General features: G+C 47.8%; 1 protein-coding gene across 1 annotated transcript in view; it reads right to left on the reverse strand.

The window, feature by feature from the left end:
• Positions 1 to 493: 493 nt before the first annotated feature.
• Positions 494 to 12,903, reverse strand: part of LOC123370757 (transmembrane protease serine 11E-like) — a 56,785-nt gene continuing 44,375 nt past the window's right edge. The window contains exons 8-11 of the mRNA XM_045017548.1: positions 9,041 to 9,218; positions 7,664 to 7,929; positions 6,384 to 6,526; positions 494 to 3,527 (exon numbers count right to left, since the gene is read on the reverse strand). Coding sequence (XP_044873483.1) covers positions 3,366 to 3,527; positions 6,384 to 6,526; positions 7,664 to 7,929; positions 9,041 to 9,218 — 749 coding nt within the window. The 3' untranslated portion in view covers positions 494 to 3,365. The remainder of the gene's footprint in view (positions 3,528 to 6,383; positions 6,527 to 7,663; positions 7,930 to 9,040; positions 9,219 to 12,903) is intronic.

Here is a 12,903-nt window from a genome sequence, read left to right on the forward strand (position 1 = left end):
CGAGTTAGACAGTTTTGAAGTCAGAGAAAATTGAAAGACCTGATTGTCATTTAAATGAGCCTTAAAAGAGAGAGTAGCTGCAATTTACATCCACTCTAAGGCCTCCGTACGCTGCCAGAGCAGTGCAGAACAGCCTTTGCAGGACATTTATAAAGCACATAATGGACTTAGGAGCCTAATTTCCATTTTTGAAAGCGACTTAGGCACCCAGGAGCCCGTGTCAATGGGAATGAGGCTCCTAACTCACTTAGGTTCTTTTGAAAATGACATGTTACCTTTCGTGTCAGTGAGAGTCAGGCCCAAAGAGCGCAGGCCACAAGACTGGGGAAATAATGACACACAATTAGTTTAAACTGTTCTGAAACATCTGACAGTCCCCAGAATTCAGTTTCCTCTTATAAAACAGGAAAGACAATCGCGCTATGGCCATTTTAAAAAATCCATTTTAATAACATTACACATGAAATTTACATTGATTTTGACACCACTCCTCTTTTCCACCACGGATCCTATCAAAAGATATTTGCCGTTCCATCTTTAGTTCTGACATGGATTCCCTTTCCCTGACAGTCTGTTCTAGGACAGACACTGACCCTGGCTTCAAAAAACAGGCAAGAACTTATCAGCCAGAGAGACACGGGAGGCAAACAATCCAACTGTTAACCCAGCTAGTCAGTAAGTCCCTGAATTTTATGGACATGTTCCCTCCTTGGGCGGCTTTGGTTTTCTGCACTTTCTCACAGGGCAAATTTCTGAAAAAACTAAAATGCTTCCTTTCCTCCAAAAACCAGATTGCATACAAGGGCCCTGATCCTGCAAAGACTTACTCAGAGTTATGCTCTGTGACTAGTCCCATTGACGTCAATAGGGCTACTCACAGTGCACAGCGTTAAGCATGCGCTTACGTTAGTCTTTCCAGGGTTGAGCTGATAGAATCCAATCCCGGTAACATTGCATCCGTGGGAGCAGGCTTAAACCCACCGCTCTCACTGTATGATAGGGACTGGTCATTAAGACTACCGATTTTGGGTACTTCAGTCTTTTGGTACCCATCTCGAGAGGACTTGACTTTCGCAGGCCCTACTGACTTCAACTGGAGTTGTGGGTGCTCAGCCCTAATGAAAATTAGGACCTAGTAGGTCTCAGCTTGAACACCCTAAGTTAGTGTCACCTTTTGCAAATGTTGGCTGTAACCTTTTCAGCCTCGTATCTGACCGTCTAGAATGGTTTCCAATTCAACCTTTTATTAAATATGAAATATAAAGGCCTGGTTTTTAAAGGGTCTCAACCCAGCCTCTGGTTTTGCACCAACAATCAACAGCAGGTGCAAAATTATGGAGGTAAATTAGCCCATTTAGCTAGCCGGTTACCTGATTTCTGGGCACAATCGGCACTAAGGCCTAAGAAAGACTAAGGGAGTTAGGTGTGTCATCGAAATTCAGTGGGATTTGAGTGCCCAACTCCTTTAGACCCCTTGAAAATCTCAGCCCAAAGTACTTTGCCAACTAGTTCACAATGACTTGCATAGGGGGCTCTCTATACGTAGATTCACAAAGTAGATTGCCTTCCTAGAAAGATGACTGTTATCACCCGAAGAATCAGATTTGCCCTTTGTATCTCGCAGTCAAGTACCCTGTATTCTGCAGTACGTTTGTGGAGCTAAGTTAAGCTAGTGGTGACTGTTATGATCGCTGGGCTGAACATAGTAAGTAGGCTCCCTCATAGATGCTGGTTTTCATATACTACGTAAAACAGAGCCCTGAAAAACAGCAGAGCCTCTTATTGGGGCTCAAGGGCACTGTGCTGCATGAGGGACATCAACCTAGAAATGCATTAAAGTGCCAGTGGTAAGAGCAGGTAGGAGGTTTATTGGTGATGATTGTGCGCGGTGATGGGTTCGTTGACCCCAGATCTTCTAAGGATTGGCATGAGGCTGAAGGTTGTGGGTTTTGTCTGGTGTATGAGGTAGCTGTGGCTCGTAGCACTGGACTGGATGCTGCTGTCTGCAACCCGGCATTTCCTCTGTTGATTTCTCTTTTCTCTTGTGTGTATTGGTGACTGCTGGATGTGGGACCTCATTGATCTAGCGACTTGTTGGCTATCTAGCAAGTGACAGGGCTGCTCAGCTCCCCAGGGGGAAGAGTTAAGGTGAGGCACTGGGGAAGATATAGGGATTCACGGGATGCCCAGTGCAGAGCACGTGTGCTTGGTATAGGCTCTGCTCCATAGTAGTGAGAAGCAGAGTACTGGGTTTTTTTTAAAAGGCACAGGAGAAATGGCTATTTGGAATGAGGCGTGGAAGGATTGTTCTGTATCCCGATTGGTGCCCAGCAAAGGGATACAGACTCTACTTTGCTTCCTGATGGGAGGGAGGGAGGAGAGACTAAGGGGTTATTTAGACTGTGACCGCTTTGGGGCACAGACTGTCTTCTATTCTTGGTTGGGTCTTAGGCACTACTATAATGTACATGATCAGTAAGTGCGGTCTCCTGGGTCAAAGCTCCTCCCCCAGGAAGTTCATCCACGTTGGAGGTGGGTGTTCCTCTCTTTTGGGGTTTCTCATTGCTGGAGGGTAGCTCTAAATGTTAATTACACACTGGCCAAGGATTTCTGTGTGTGGTGTAACCCCGTTCACAAGTGGCCTCCCTGGGACATCGGTTGAGTACCACCATCGGTTGAGTACCTCCAGTAGAAAGTGCTCAGTGACACGGCCCCATGTAGTGCTGCAGGAGAAGACAGCGCTACCTGCCTTTGGTTCTAACATGGTTCGGATGCCAGTAGTGATGGTACAGTTTCAAGTCAAGTGCTGTGGCCTACTGCTAATGCCCTGTGTTGCCATGGAGCAAACTTTGGTTGATTTCCACCACTGTGGTGGGGTAATGCAGGAGGCCAGGCACTCGGCAACTGGAGGGAAATGCTGTGGCTCAATCGCAGGTGATTGACGATTTGCGTGGATGGGTTCCAGCCAGGGGGACGTTCTGCTCAGCCTGGAAAACGGTGGCCAAGACATCTGATCCCAGCAGGAGGTGAGTAGCACAGAGGGTGGAAAGCAGAGTTATTCTCAGTCCTGGGCTGAGGATGCAGAATAACCTGCTTTTCCTGGAAGCAGTAGGTGCACTTTCGTAAGTGGTAAATCAGTCAGTAATTTGTGCTCCTTGTGCAAGTTAGAATGAGTCTGTTCCTCTCCTCTGACAGGCCAGAGCAATTCAGTTCAGAGATGAGTCACTGAGCAGTAGGAATATCACCACAAGCTAAGCCGGCGCTTGCTTTGGATAGTAAACAGAGTGGTAAAGACTGGTAAAGAGTGTTTTGAAGTTCCTGGCTTGTAGACCCAGCCTGTGCAGTTTAACCCACTTGTGACTCTTTCAGATGCCAGTTTTTGTGGTGATCCAATCTCGATAGTAAGTCACTCGAGTGTAGACACCTGGTTTATTTTTTTTAGCACATTCGTCTCCCCAGCTCACTATTCCAACAAGGTACCAGATTCCTCTACGATCTTCAGTGACCAGGGGGCCACCAGAGTCACCCTACAGGGGAGAGAAAGGTAGAACTCAGCAGGAAGGAATTGAGAGCAAAGCAGGGGGATTTATTTAAATATTAAGGCAAATATTAAAGCTAATTGTTCAAATTCGTTTACTACATAAGTAACATCACACTTGAGAATAAGATCACAGGCTATTGGTTGGTGGTTAAGTTATTTCTGGTATTCCAGAAGGACTTTTTCCACCAACTTCGCTGATAGAAGCTGCATCTTGCCCTCTCAGTATATGCAAGATGGGCAGAGGGGCTATATATTCTTCCGTCCTCTGGCGGGAGACTTACTCTAATAGTGTTGTCTCATTTTATCTTTACACAACAATAAATGAAGAAACTACACAGGCATGCTGGGGCCCGAATAATTATGTATATTGAATTAGGGTGACCAGATGTCCCGATTTTATAGGGACAGTCACGATTTTTGGGTCTTTTTCTTATATAGGCTCCTATTACCCCCCCCCATCCTGATTTTTCACACTTGCTGTCTGGTCACCCTAATATTGAATACACACAACGTGCAAGCCTTGGCTACCTAGACATACAGGCTGCTCTGGTCGGGCTCTGTGGCTTCTAAATCATGTAGTACAGTGAGCACCACTAGGGGGCTCTCAAACTATTTTAAGGGATATTACCCTATTTCTAGCCACTAACATGTGCCTTTCAGGAGTCAGTTAAAATCCCAGTTTTGAAATAGACTCCTTCATTCACTTAGACCAACATTTTCAAATCTAGAAACACAGAGTTAGTCTCCTACATTAGGCACCGAAATGGAAGGGACCCGCGTTTCAGAAGTGTTAAGCACCCAGAGCTCCTTAATGTAGCAAACTCGATGGTCTCATGCCCTCTGTGAATCCACTGACTTTTACTTAGATGCCTAAATAGAGATTTAGGGCCAATATTTTCAAAAATAGCAGCCTCATTTCAAGCTCCTGTATCCTTACTGAAGTAGTTAAATAGGTGACGTGATTTTCAGACGTTCCTAGCACGCAGCAGCTCCTCTTGAATTCAGTAGGGGATGTTAGGTACTCAGCACTTTTGAACATCAAACCAATTACTTAGGTGTCTAAATAAGGCTTTAGGAACCTAAACACAGGCACAGAGGTTTGAAAATCCTGACCTTATGGCCCAGTCACTCCTCACTAGTTTCTCCGTCTGTAAAACAGGTGCAATAATCCATACAAACTTCACCTACAGGAGCACTGTGACGATTCAATGAATGTTTACAAGCCCTTTGACGATTAAACAGGGTAAATGTTTTTGTAATTATCATAATTATCCAAAGTGAATCCATTTAGGATAAATGAAATAAGTCATCTCAAACCAGTCAGCTAGCCTGAGGAAATCACTGCTGCAGAAGACCTTAGAAGGTCAAACACTGTAGCTGGAATTATCAAAGGACTGGGGAATTCTATGCCCAGCAATAACATCTGTTGCCATGCATGCTTTAATAAAGGGAAACTACTCCCACACTCCAAATTGATCACCGGCGGGGGGGAGGGGGCAGGGAACAGGAATTAATTAATTGGTTCCCAATATAATAGTGGTCAGATTAGCCAAACTTATATCATGGGCTTGCCCCAGGGTCCGTATTTATTCATATAATTACAAACTTAAAATACGTGTTTGAGATCACAAGCGCTTTATGGTTTGGTGCATATTGTTAAATGTGTTTCTCTAGCGCCTGGCAAAACGGGGCCCCGATCTTAACTGGAACCACTGCCAGCCCTAAAAATGGAGGGTGGGATTTTCAAATGCACTCAGTCATGGCCTAGCTCTGCTCCTGCTGGAGCCAGTGATAATAGTCTCATTGACTACAGGGGCGCAGAACTAGGCCAGCACTAAATGCGTTTGAAAATCCCACTCTAAGCTGCGTGCCAGGGCAGCCGGTGCTAACAGCTGCAGCCGGCACAGAGTGCACTGCACTGCAAACTGGAATGTGCAGGCAACGATGATCCGCAATGTTCCTGAGACTCCATTGTCGATTGTGAGAAAGGCATTAAACAGCCTCAGTAGAAATCAACCTTCACTGCGTTTATTGAGAAGATGGTCAATGTCACTGTGTGCCCACCTCAAACATACGTTGGTGAAACCTTTATACCATACCACACCCTCATGTATATACTCTCTCTCCTACACACACACACACACACACACAGCCAAAGCCTCACCTGCTGTAAATCAGCCTAGGTCTGCTGAAGTCAACGGAACTATGCTAATTTACACCATCCGAAAATCAGGCCCCTACAGTTCTGTCATTGCAGTTGTTCAGGGTACATGCCCCATGTTCACTATTGCAAACCCCCACCCCAGGGGCGTGCACAGGAATTGAAATATGACCCCTTTTGGGGGGTCACAGAAGCTCGCTGTCCCCCCGAGCCCGATCTTCCCTCCCTCCACTCTGCCCTAAGCCCTGGCCGGAACTCAATCTTCCCTGCCTCCACGGCCCCAGGGCTGGAGAAGTTCTATGCCCCCAATGATTACTGGGGGGGCAAGGGGCGTGCCCCTTCTTGTCCCCTCTTGCGCACATCCCCTGCCCCACCCCCTTATAGTCTCCTATTTCTTTCTTAGTGTCATCCCTGGATTTTTACAATCTCCAAAAATAGCCATCTGCTATCATGGGTGTCTTTGGCGCAGACATAACTCATCTGCTCTGAAGTTATGGATCGTAATAGACTACCCCTTCCCTCCCTGGCTCCCACTGGAGCTCAAGGCTCTGTAAATCAGAACCCTGAGCCGGGCGCAGGTGTAGCCTGTTAAATGTGTATGTTCAGAGACCACCAGGCGCGAGGAAGTATCCGTCAGCAGTTCTCACACTGATCAGTTCTTGGCATTGCGATTAGGCCTACCTGGCAGGCATCTATTTTCCCCTCCAAGTATCCAGCACACACCATCCCAGGCGTGATGGCCCCGTTGTACACTTCTGCTCTGTTGCAAATGTTCGTGCCTATGATTTTCACTTCCGCTCGCCGAAGGTTATTAATGCTTGGACCTAAAAGGGAAAGAAAGGATTTAGAATTTACAAGGCCTGGGAGGAGCAGGAGGAACCGGACCATCACAGCTTCCATTTCAGCACCTAAAGGAAGTGGCCAGGTTGACGCTTTGGGAAGAGAACAGTTTATCCTCCTTCAGCCTCTCACTTGCTCCAAACCCCTTACCCAGCTGCCTTCCAGCCTCCGTCCCTCCCAAAAGGTGCCTTAATCCAAGTCCCCCACCCCATTCATTTTCCACCTCACTCCTCTAACATAATGAGCACAGGGATTTCTGGTGCCGAGCTCCCAGCTATGCACTGTGAGGAGTTAATACATGTCTGTGAGATCAGAAAGCCCCAATCGGAATATGGCTTTGGACAATCCACAATCACAGCGAGAGTCTAATATAGATCCAGGCTCCAATTCAACAATGCTCTTAAGCTTTAAGTCTCATTGATGTCAATGTGTCTTAAAGCTAAGCATGCGCTCATGTGCTTTGCTAAATTGGCACCTGAATTAGGACCAAATAGCGCTTAGGTGAAGAGAACTTCTAGAGCAAGTTTAAAGGTTCTGGAAGCTAGATTACACCAGGCTGATGCCAGCTGTAAAAACAAAGGCAATGGCACAGAAAGGAAGCTGGTGACTGAATGCATGAATGAAATCTGCTTAGCCTTGGTAATGGCAGAAACAGCAACGAGTGACTCTTTTCTCGTCCTGCCACTAGTGGCTTGCAGCTCTGCCATGTCCCAGAACACCACTGGAAAGCCAGAAAATGCCAAATACAATGAACTGAGCCAACCTGTATATAACATGCAGAAATAGGTTTGAAGGTCGGAAGGGACCGTTCTGATCACCTGGCCTGACCTCCTGTAAAACTTCACGCAGTGACTCGTGCAGTGGAAGGAATTATTCTTCGCCACTACATAAGCAAACCCAACAGCTGCTGTCTCGAGCTGGGACGTCTCATTTAGAAAGATAGCCAATCCCGATTTAGAACCTTTGTGTCAGAATGAATGTCCCGCTTCCTTTGGTAAGATGTGCCAATGACTCATTAGCCCCCAGACTAATCAGATAAGAAACCATGTTCAACAGCATAATGAACTGAAAATGAACTAAATATGTAATGTCATGGGAGGGCTCTTTGAGGAGACACTCACCTTCATTCTGTAAAGCGCCCCATCCCGTGACGAAGCAGGTAGTGTTATGTGGGAAGACGTAAAATTCTTCGGGGAGACAGACCATACGTATGTCGTTTGTAAATTCCACGGGGGAGGAGAGCTGCACAACAGCAATGTCATAATCGTGGTTTAGAATGGTATTAGTGTATTTTTCATGAATGATTATGTTGCGGACAGATCTTCTGCTTTTCGGAGGCCTTATGACAGTCCCAAAACTAGCCGTCCACCTAAGGGGACTCGGTTGTCTGAAAGAGATACAAGGTTAGATCACAGGCATACACAGACAATTTTTCAAAGAGCTCAGCTCCCAGTTAGGCACCCAAATGCAGGGTTACATGTGTTGGGAAGCACAGAGCTTGGCCAGAACATTGCTGTGCTCCAGCAATCCCCAGCTGGTATAAGTTAGAACAGCCCCAAGGTTGCTCTAACTTGCACTGGTGGCTGAACTGATACCCAGCAGCCCGAGGGTTGGGCGGAATTCAAAGGTAGAGTACAGCCATCTTTGACTTCCACCACCTCTCAGGTCTCTCCCCAAGTACAGCTCAGCCAAACTGGAGGATCAGAACCCGGGTACATTTAGGGGTTCTGTTTTGGTTCCAAATGTCACAGAATTCCAGGTTGGTGTCTGTACGGGCACACAGTCTTTTACAGCATCCCAGGGCCGCCCAGAGGATTCCGGGGGCCCGGGGTCTTCGGCGGCGGGGGGCCCTTCCGTTCTGGGACCCGCCGCCAAAGTGCCCCGAAGACCCGCGGCGGGAGCCCCCCGCCGCCGAATTACCGCCGAAGCGGGACCCGCCGCCGAAGCGCAGCCCGGTCTTCGGCGGTAATTCGGTGGCGGGGGGGGTCCCCGCCGCGGGCCTTCGGGGCACTTCGGCGGCGGGTCCCGGAACAGAAGGGGCCCCCCGCTGCCGAAGACCGGGCTGCGCTTCGGCGGCGGCGGGTCCCGCTTCCCCCACGCCCCAGCCCCAGCCTCTTACCCGAGCGTGTCTCCGGCGGGGCCTGAGCTCCGTCCCGCTCAGAGCCGCGTGGTGAGGGGGCGGGGCTGTGAGCTCCACGCCGAGCGGAGGCAGCTGCCCCGCCCCCTCCCCACGTCGCTCTGAGCGGGGCGGCGCTCAGGCCCCGTTGGAGCTCCCAGCCCCGCCCCCTCATCACGCGGCTCGGATCGGGGCGGGGCTCAGGGGCTCGGCCGGAGACTCGGCGCTTGATGCGCTGAGACTCCAGGAGAGGGGCGGAGGCGGGAGCCTCCGCTGTTCTCTTGGGGGCCCCTGCGGAGCCCGGGGCCCGGGGCAAATTGCCCCCTTTGCCCCCCCCCTCTGGGCGGCCCTGCAGCATCCTCTCCCCAAGCTAGGATCTTACCCTCTAAAGCAGTGAGCTGCAGTTACAAGCCACGTGTCACTGATCAGCGTCGCACCGCAGCGATGGATACCGCTCAGCTGAAGACTAGCCTGCCATGGCCACTCGCCATCCTGGGCAGACACGCCTCCGGTTATTCTGTCCGTGTAGGAAGGTGATTTACTTGCTCGTATCCCACAACCTATCAAAGAAAGGACCGACTTAGCTGGACTGCTCCCCAGGAAAGAAAGACAGGCTTTTCTTTGGTGTATGTTCCCAGCATGCTGAACACAAATGGCTGCTTGCATTTTGCTATAACATGGCTGTCATCAAATGAACAGCATTCAGATAAACAGATGTGATACCACAGCTGCATTGATATTCAACCACAGTCACACAAGGTGAGACTTCACACACACACACACACACACACACACACACACACACAGTATTAGGCACACAGAAGACATATATAGCCAAGTATAATGATAACAAAAACCAGACGGTCTTAAAATAAGAATGAACCAAAATATATATTATATTTATAATTATGCCATTTAAATAACCACCCCTTGTATCTAAAAATATTCATCCTTCCATCTAGCCGCATAAAGAAAAACACAGTTATTATTATAAATAATGAGACGATCTCTTAAAGAATAGTAAAAACATTTTAAAAACTAAATACATATCTAAATCATAACCCAGAAGTAAAAAACAATTGCAGGTAGGACTAAGCTAAACTCATCTATTATTGCCCATTACCTGTAAGGTCAACATTTGTCTGGAGGATGTCATAAATATGGATTTTCCTAGAGATCTATTAAAGTATATTTTATACAACGAATTGTATTGGGTCTAGAACTGAACAAATAATCGATTTTTAGGTTTAAAGAAAAACAAATTTTGTTCAAAATTTTTCATCAACTCAAAAGACGTGTTTGAATTGATAACAGACCTGAACTGTTTTGGCCGATTCAAATTTTTTTTTTTTTTTTTTTTTAGTTTTTGTTTCAATTTAAGCAGGTTGGGTTTTTATTTTTGTTGGTGGTGGTTTGGGTTTTTTGCGGGGGGTTGGGAAGGAAGGGGTCTGACAAAAGTGGGAATTTTCTGAAATATTTTTATGATTCCTATGCATGCCTGTTTCTCTCTGTACTTTTTACTGCTACCGAATGGCTACACAAGAGTGCTCTTGGGGCAAAGCAGGAGACAAAGTGTTGTGTCATGTAACAATCCGGGGTGGAATGAGTGGGTTGGTAAAAGACTGGCTGAAACCGATCCATATAAATGGCGGGTCCACAAAGATAACAGCAGCCCCAAGAACTGAGCAATTAACACTTATCCGTGACAGGCGGAATGTGTGAACTCAGCATAGGCCTGCAGGAACTGGACACTGGACAGAAAAGCGTCAGGGGGCTGAGATAAGGGTTGGCAGCTCTCACTCGGGACTGACAGAGAGAGATGGCAAGCCAGAAGGACTCCTTGGCAGCTTTGCTGGGTGGAAAGCTGGCTTGGTCAAAATGGACTATGTCTATTTCTCCGTGCTAACTTAAGGACTTCCCACTGCTGTGTTCCAGGTGACTAATAAACCCTACTCTGTTTTGAAAAGGTGGCGTGGGGTCACTGCAAATGTTTGCTGAAGTGCACTGGTCCCTGAAGAGTGTGAAAGTCTCAGGCCAGGCATCTATCTCAGCTGGTCTTGCTAGGCAGAGATCTCGGTGTGAGGCAGGAGGGGTGGAGCCCAGAGGTTCAGTCTCTGAGGTGTTGAGGACGTGTGGCCAACCCATGTGGGTCTGGCACACTGACAGGTTTCCTCCAAAGGGCTATTTAAAAGCTAGGCCGCAGCACAGACAGGGGCGGCTCTAGACATTTCGCCGCCCCAAGCACGGCGGCATGCCACGGGGGGCGCTCTGCCGGTCGCCAGTCCCGCGGCTCCCGTGGACCTCCCGCAGGCATGCAGACCTCCCGCAGGCTCCACCGAAGCCGCGGGACCAGCGGACCCTCCGCAGGCATGCTGCCGAAGGCAACCTGCCTGCCACCCTCCCAGCGACTGGCAGAGCGCCCCCCCCCGTGGCATGCCGCCCCAAGCACGTGCTTGGCGTGCTGGGGCCTGGAGCCGCCCCTGAGCACAGATCCTGTGGACAGGAGTTCACTCTTTTTGAATATTTTCTTAATTGCCCAAATTTGAATTTGAAATGCCATTTCAAGATGAAAAGTCAGAACAAAACAACATTCTGAAATGAAACATTTCTTTGAATTTTTTTCATTGTTTTCTCAGCCACAACTATTTGTTGACCCAAATTCACAAATAATTTGGGAGCACAGAAAAAAAATAAAAAAGACATTTTTTTAATCAAAAAAATCTATCAGTCAAAAAACTTTTGCCCAGCTCTAGTCAGGTCACGTTATCTTAAAATTCAGGTGTTATAAGAGCACGCCTTTGTAAAATGAACAGGAATGTTTCCATTATGGTTTTTAAACGGAAATAGTTTAATAGGAGTTCTTTTGCAGTGTCTGCAACCTCAATACTGCAGCATTGTGCTAGTGCAGGATAGCCAGATGGTGGAATTGACTAGAACTCAATTCTAAAAAAGAGTGAAACTGACTAGTCTATCTTCATTGCCTAAGCTTAGCAAAATGCAAAACGCAACGTAAATTAGATGCTTATTATTCTTTGGGTTTAAAACCTACCGGGAGTCCTGAATAACTGATGTAAAGATTATGTCTAAGTTCCTGACTCGGCCTTCTGTACTCCTGAAGTACTAGCTAACCCTAGTTAGCTACGGATCGCTACCCCTTCCTGCTTCTCCACGTGGGCACAAATGATACTGCCAAGAATGACCTTGAGTGTATCACTGCAGACTACGTGGCTCTGGGAAGAAGGATAAAGGAGTTTGAGGCGCAAGTGGTGTTCTCATCTATCCTCCCTGTGGCAGGAAAAGGCCAGGGTAGAGACCATCGAATCGTGGAAATCAACGAATGGCTACGCAGATGGTGTCGGAGAGAAGGGTTTGGATTCTTTGACAATGGGATGGTCTTCCAAGAAGAAGGATTGCTAGGCAGAGACGGGCTCCACCTCACGAAGAGAGGGAAGAGCATCTTTGCAAGCAGGCTGGCTAACCTAGTGAGGAGGGCTTTAAACTAGGTTCACCGGGGGAAGGAGACCAAAGCCCCGAGGTAAGTGGGGATGTGGGATACCGGGAGGAAGCACAAGCAGGAGATTACAAGAGGGGAGGACTCCTGTCTCAGACCAAGAAAGCGGGACAATCAGCGGGTTATCTTAAATGCCTATACACTAATGCAAGAAGCCTGGGGAACAAGCAGGGAGAACTAGAAGTCCTGGCACAGTCAGGGAATTATGATGTAATTGGAATAACAGAGACTTGGTGGGATAACTCACATGATTGGAGTACTGTCATGGATGGATATAAACTGTTCAGGAAGGATAGGCAGGGCAGAAAAGGTGGGGGAGTTGCGTTGTACGTAAGAGAGCAGTATGACTGCTCAGAGCTCCAGTATGAAACTGCAGAAAAACCTGAGTGTCTCTGGATTAAATTTAGAAGTATGAACAACAAGGGTAATGTCGTGGTGGGAGTCTGCTACAGACCACCGGACCAGGGGGATGAGGTGGACGAGGCTTTCTTCCAGCAACTAACAGAAGTTGCTAGATCACAGGCCCTGGTTCTCATGGGTGACTTTAATCACCCTGATATCTGCTGGGAGAGCAATACAGCAGTGCACAGGCAATCCAGGAAGTTTCTGGAAAGTGTAGGGGACAATTTCCTGGTGCAAGTGCTGGAGGAACCAACTAGGGGAAAAGCTCTTCTTGACCTGCTGCTCACAAACAGGGAAGAAATAGTAGAGGAAGCAATAGTGGATGGGAACCT

Source organism: Mauremys mutica, chromosome 5, assembly GCF_020497125.1.
Source record: "Mauremys mutica isolate MM-2020 ecotype Southern chromosome 5, ASM2049712v1, whole genome shotgun sequence".
Lineage (NCBI taxonomy): Eukaryota > Metazoa > Chordata > Testudines > Geoemydidae > Mauremys > Mauremys mutica.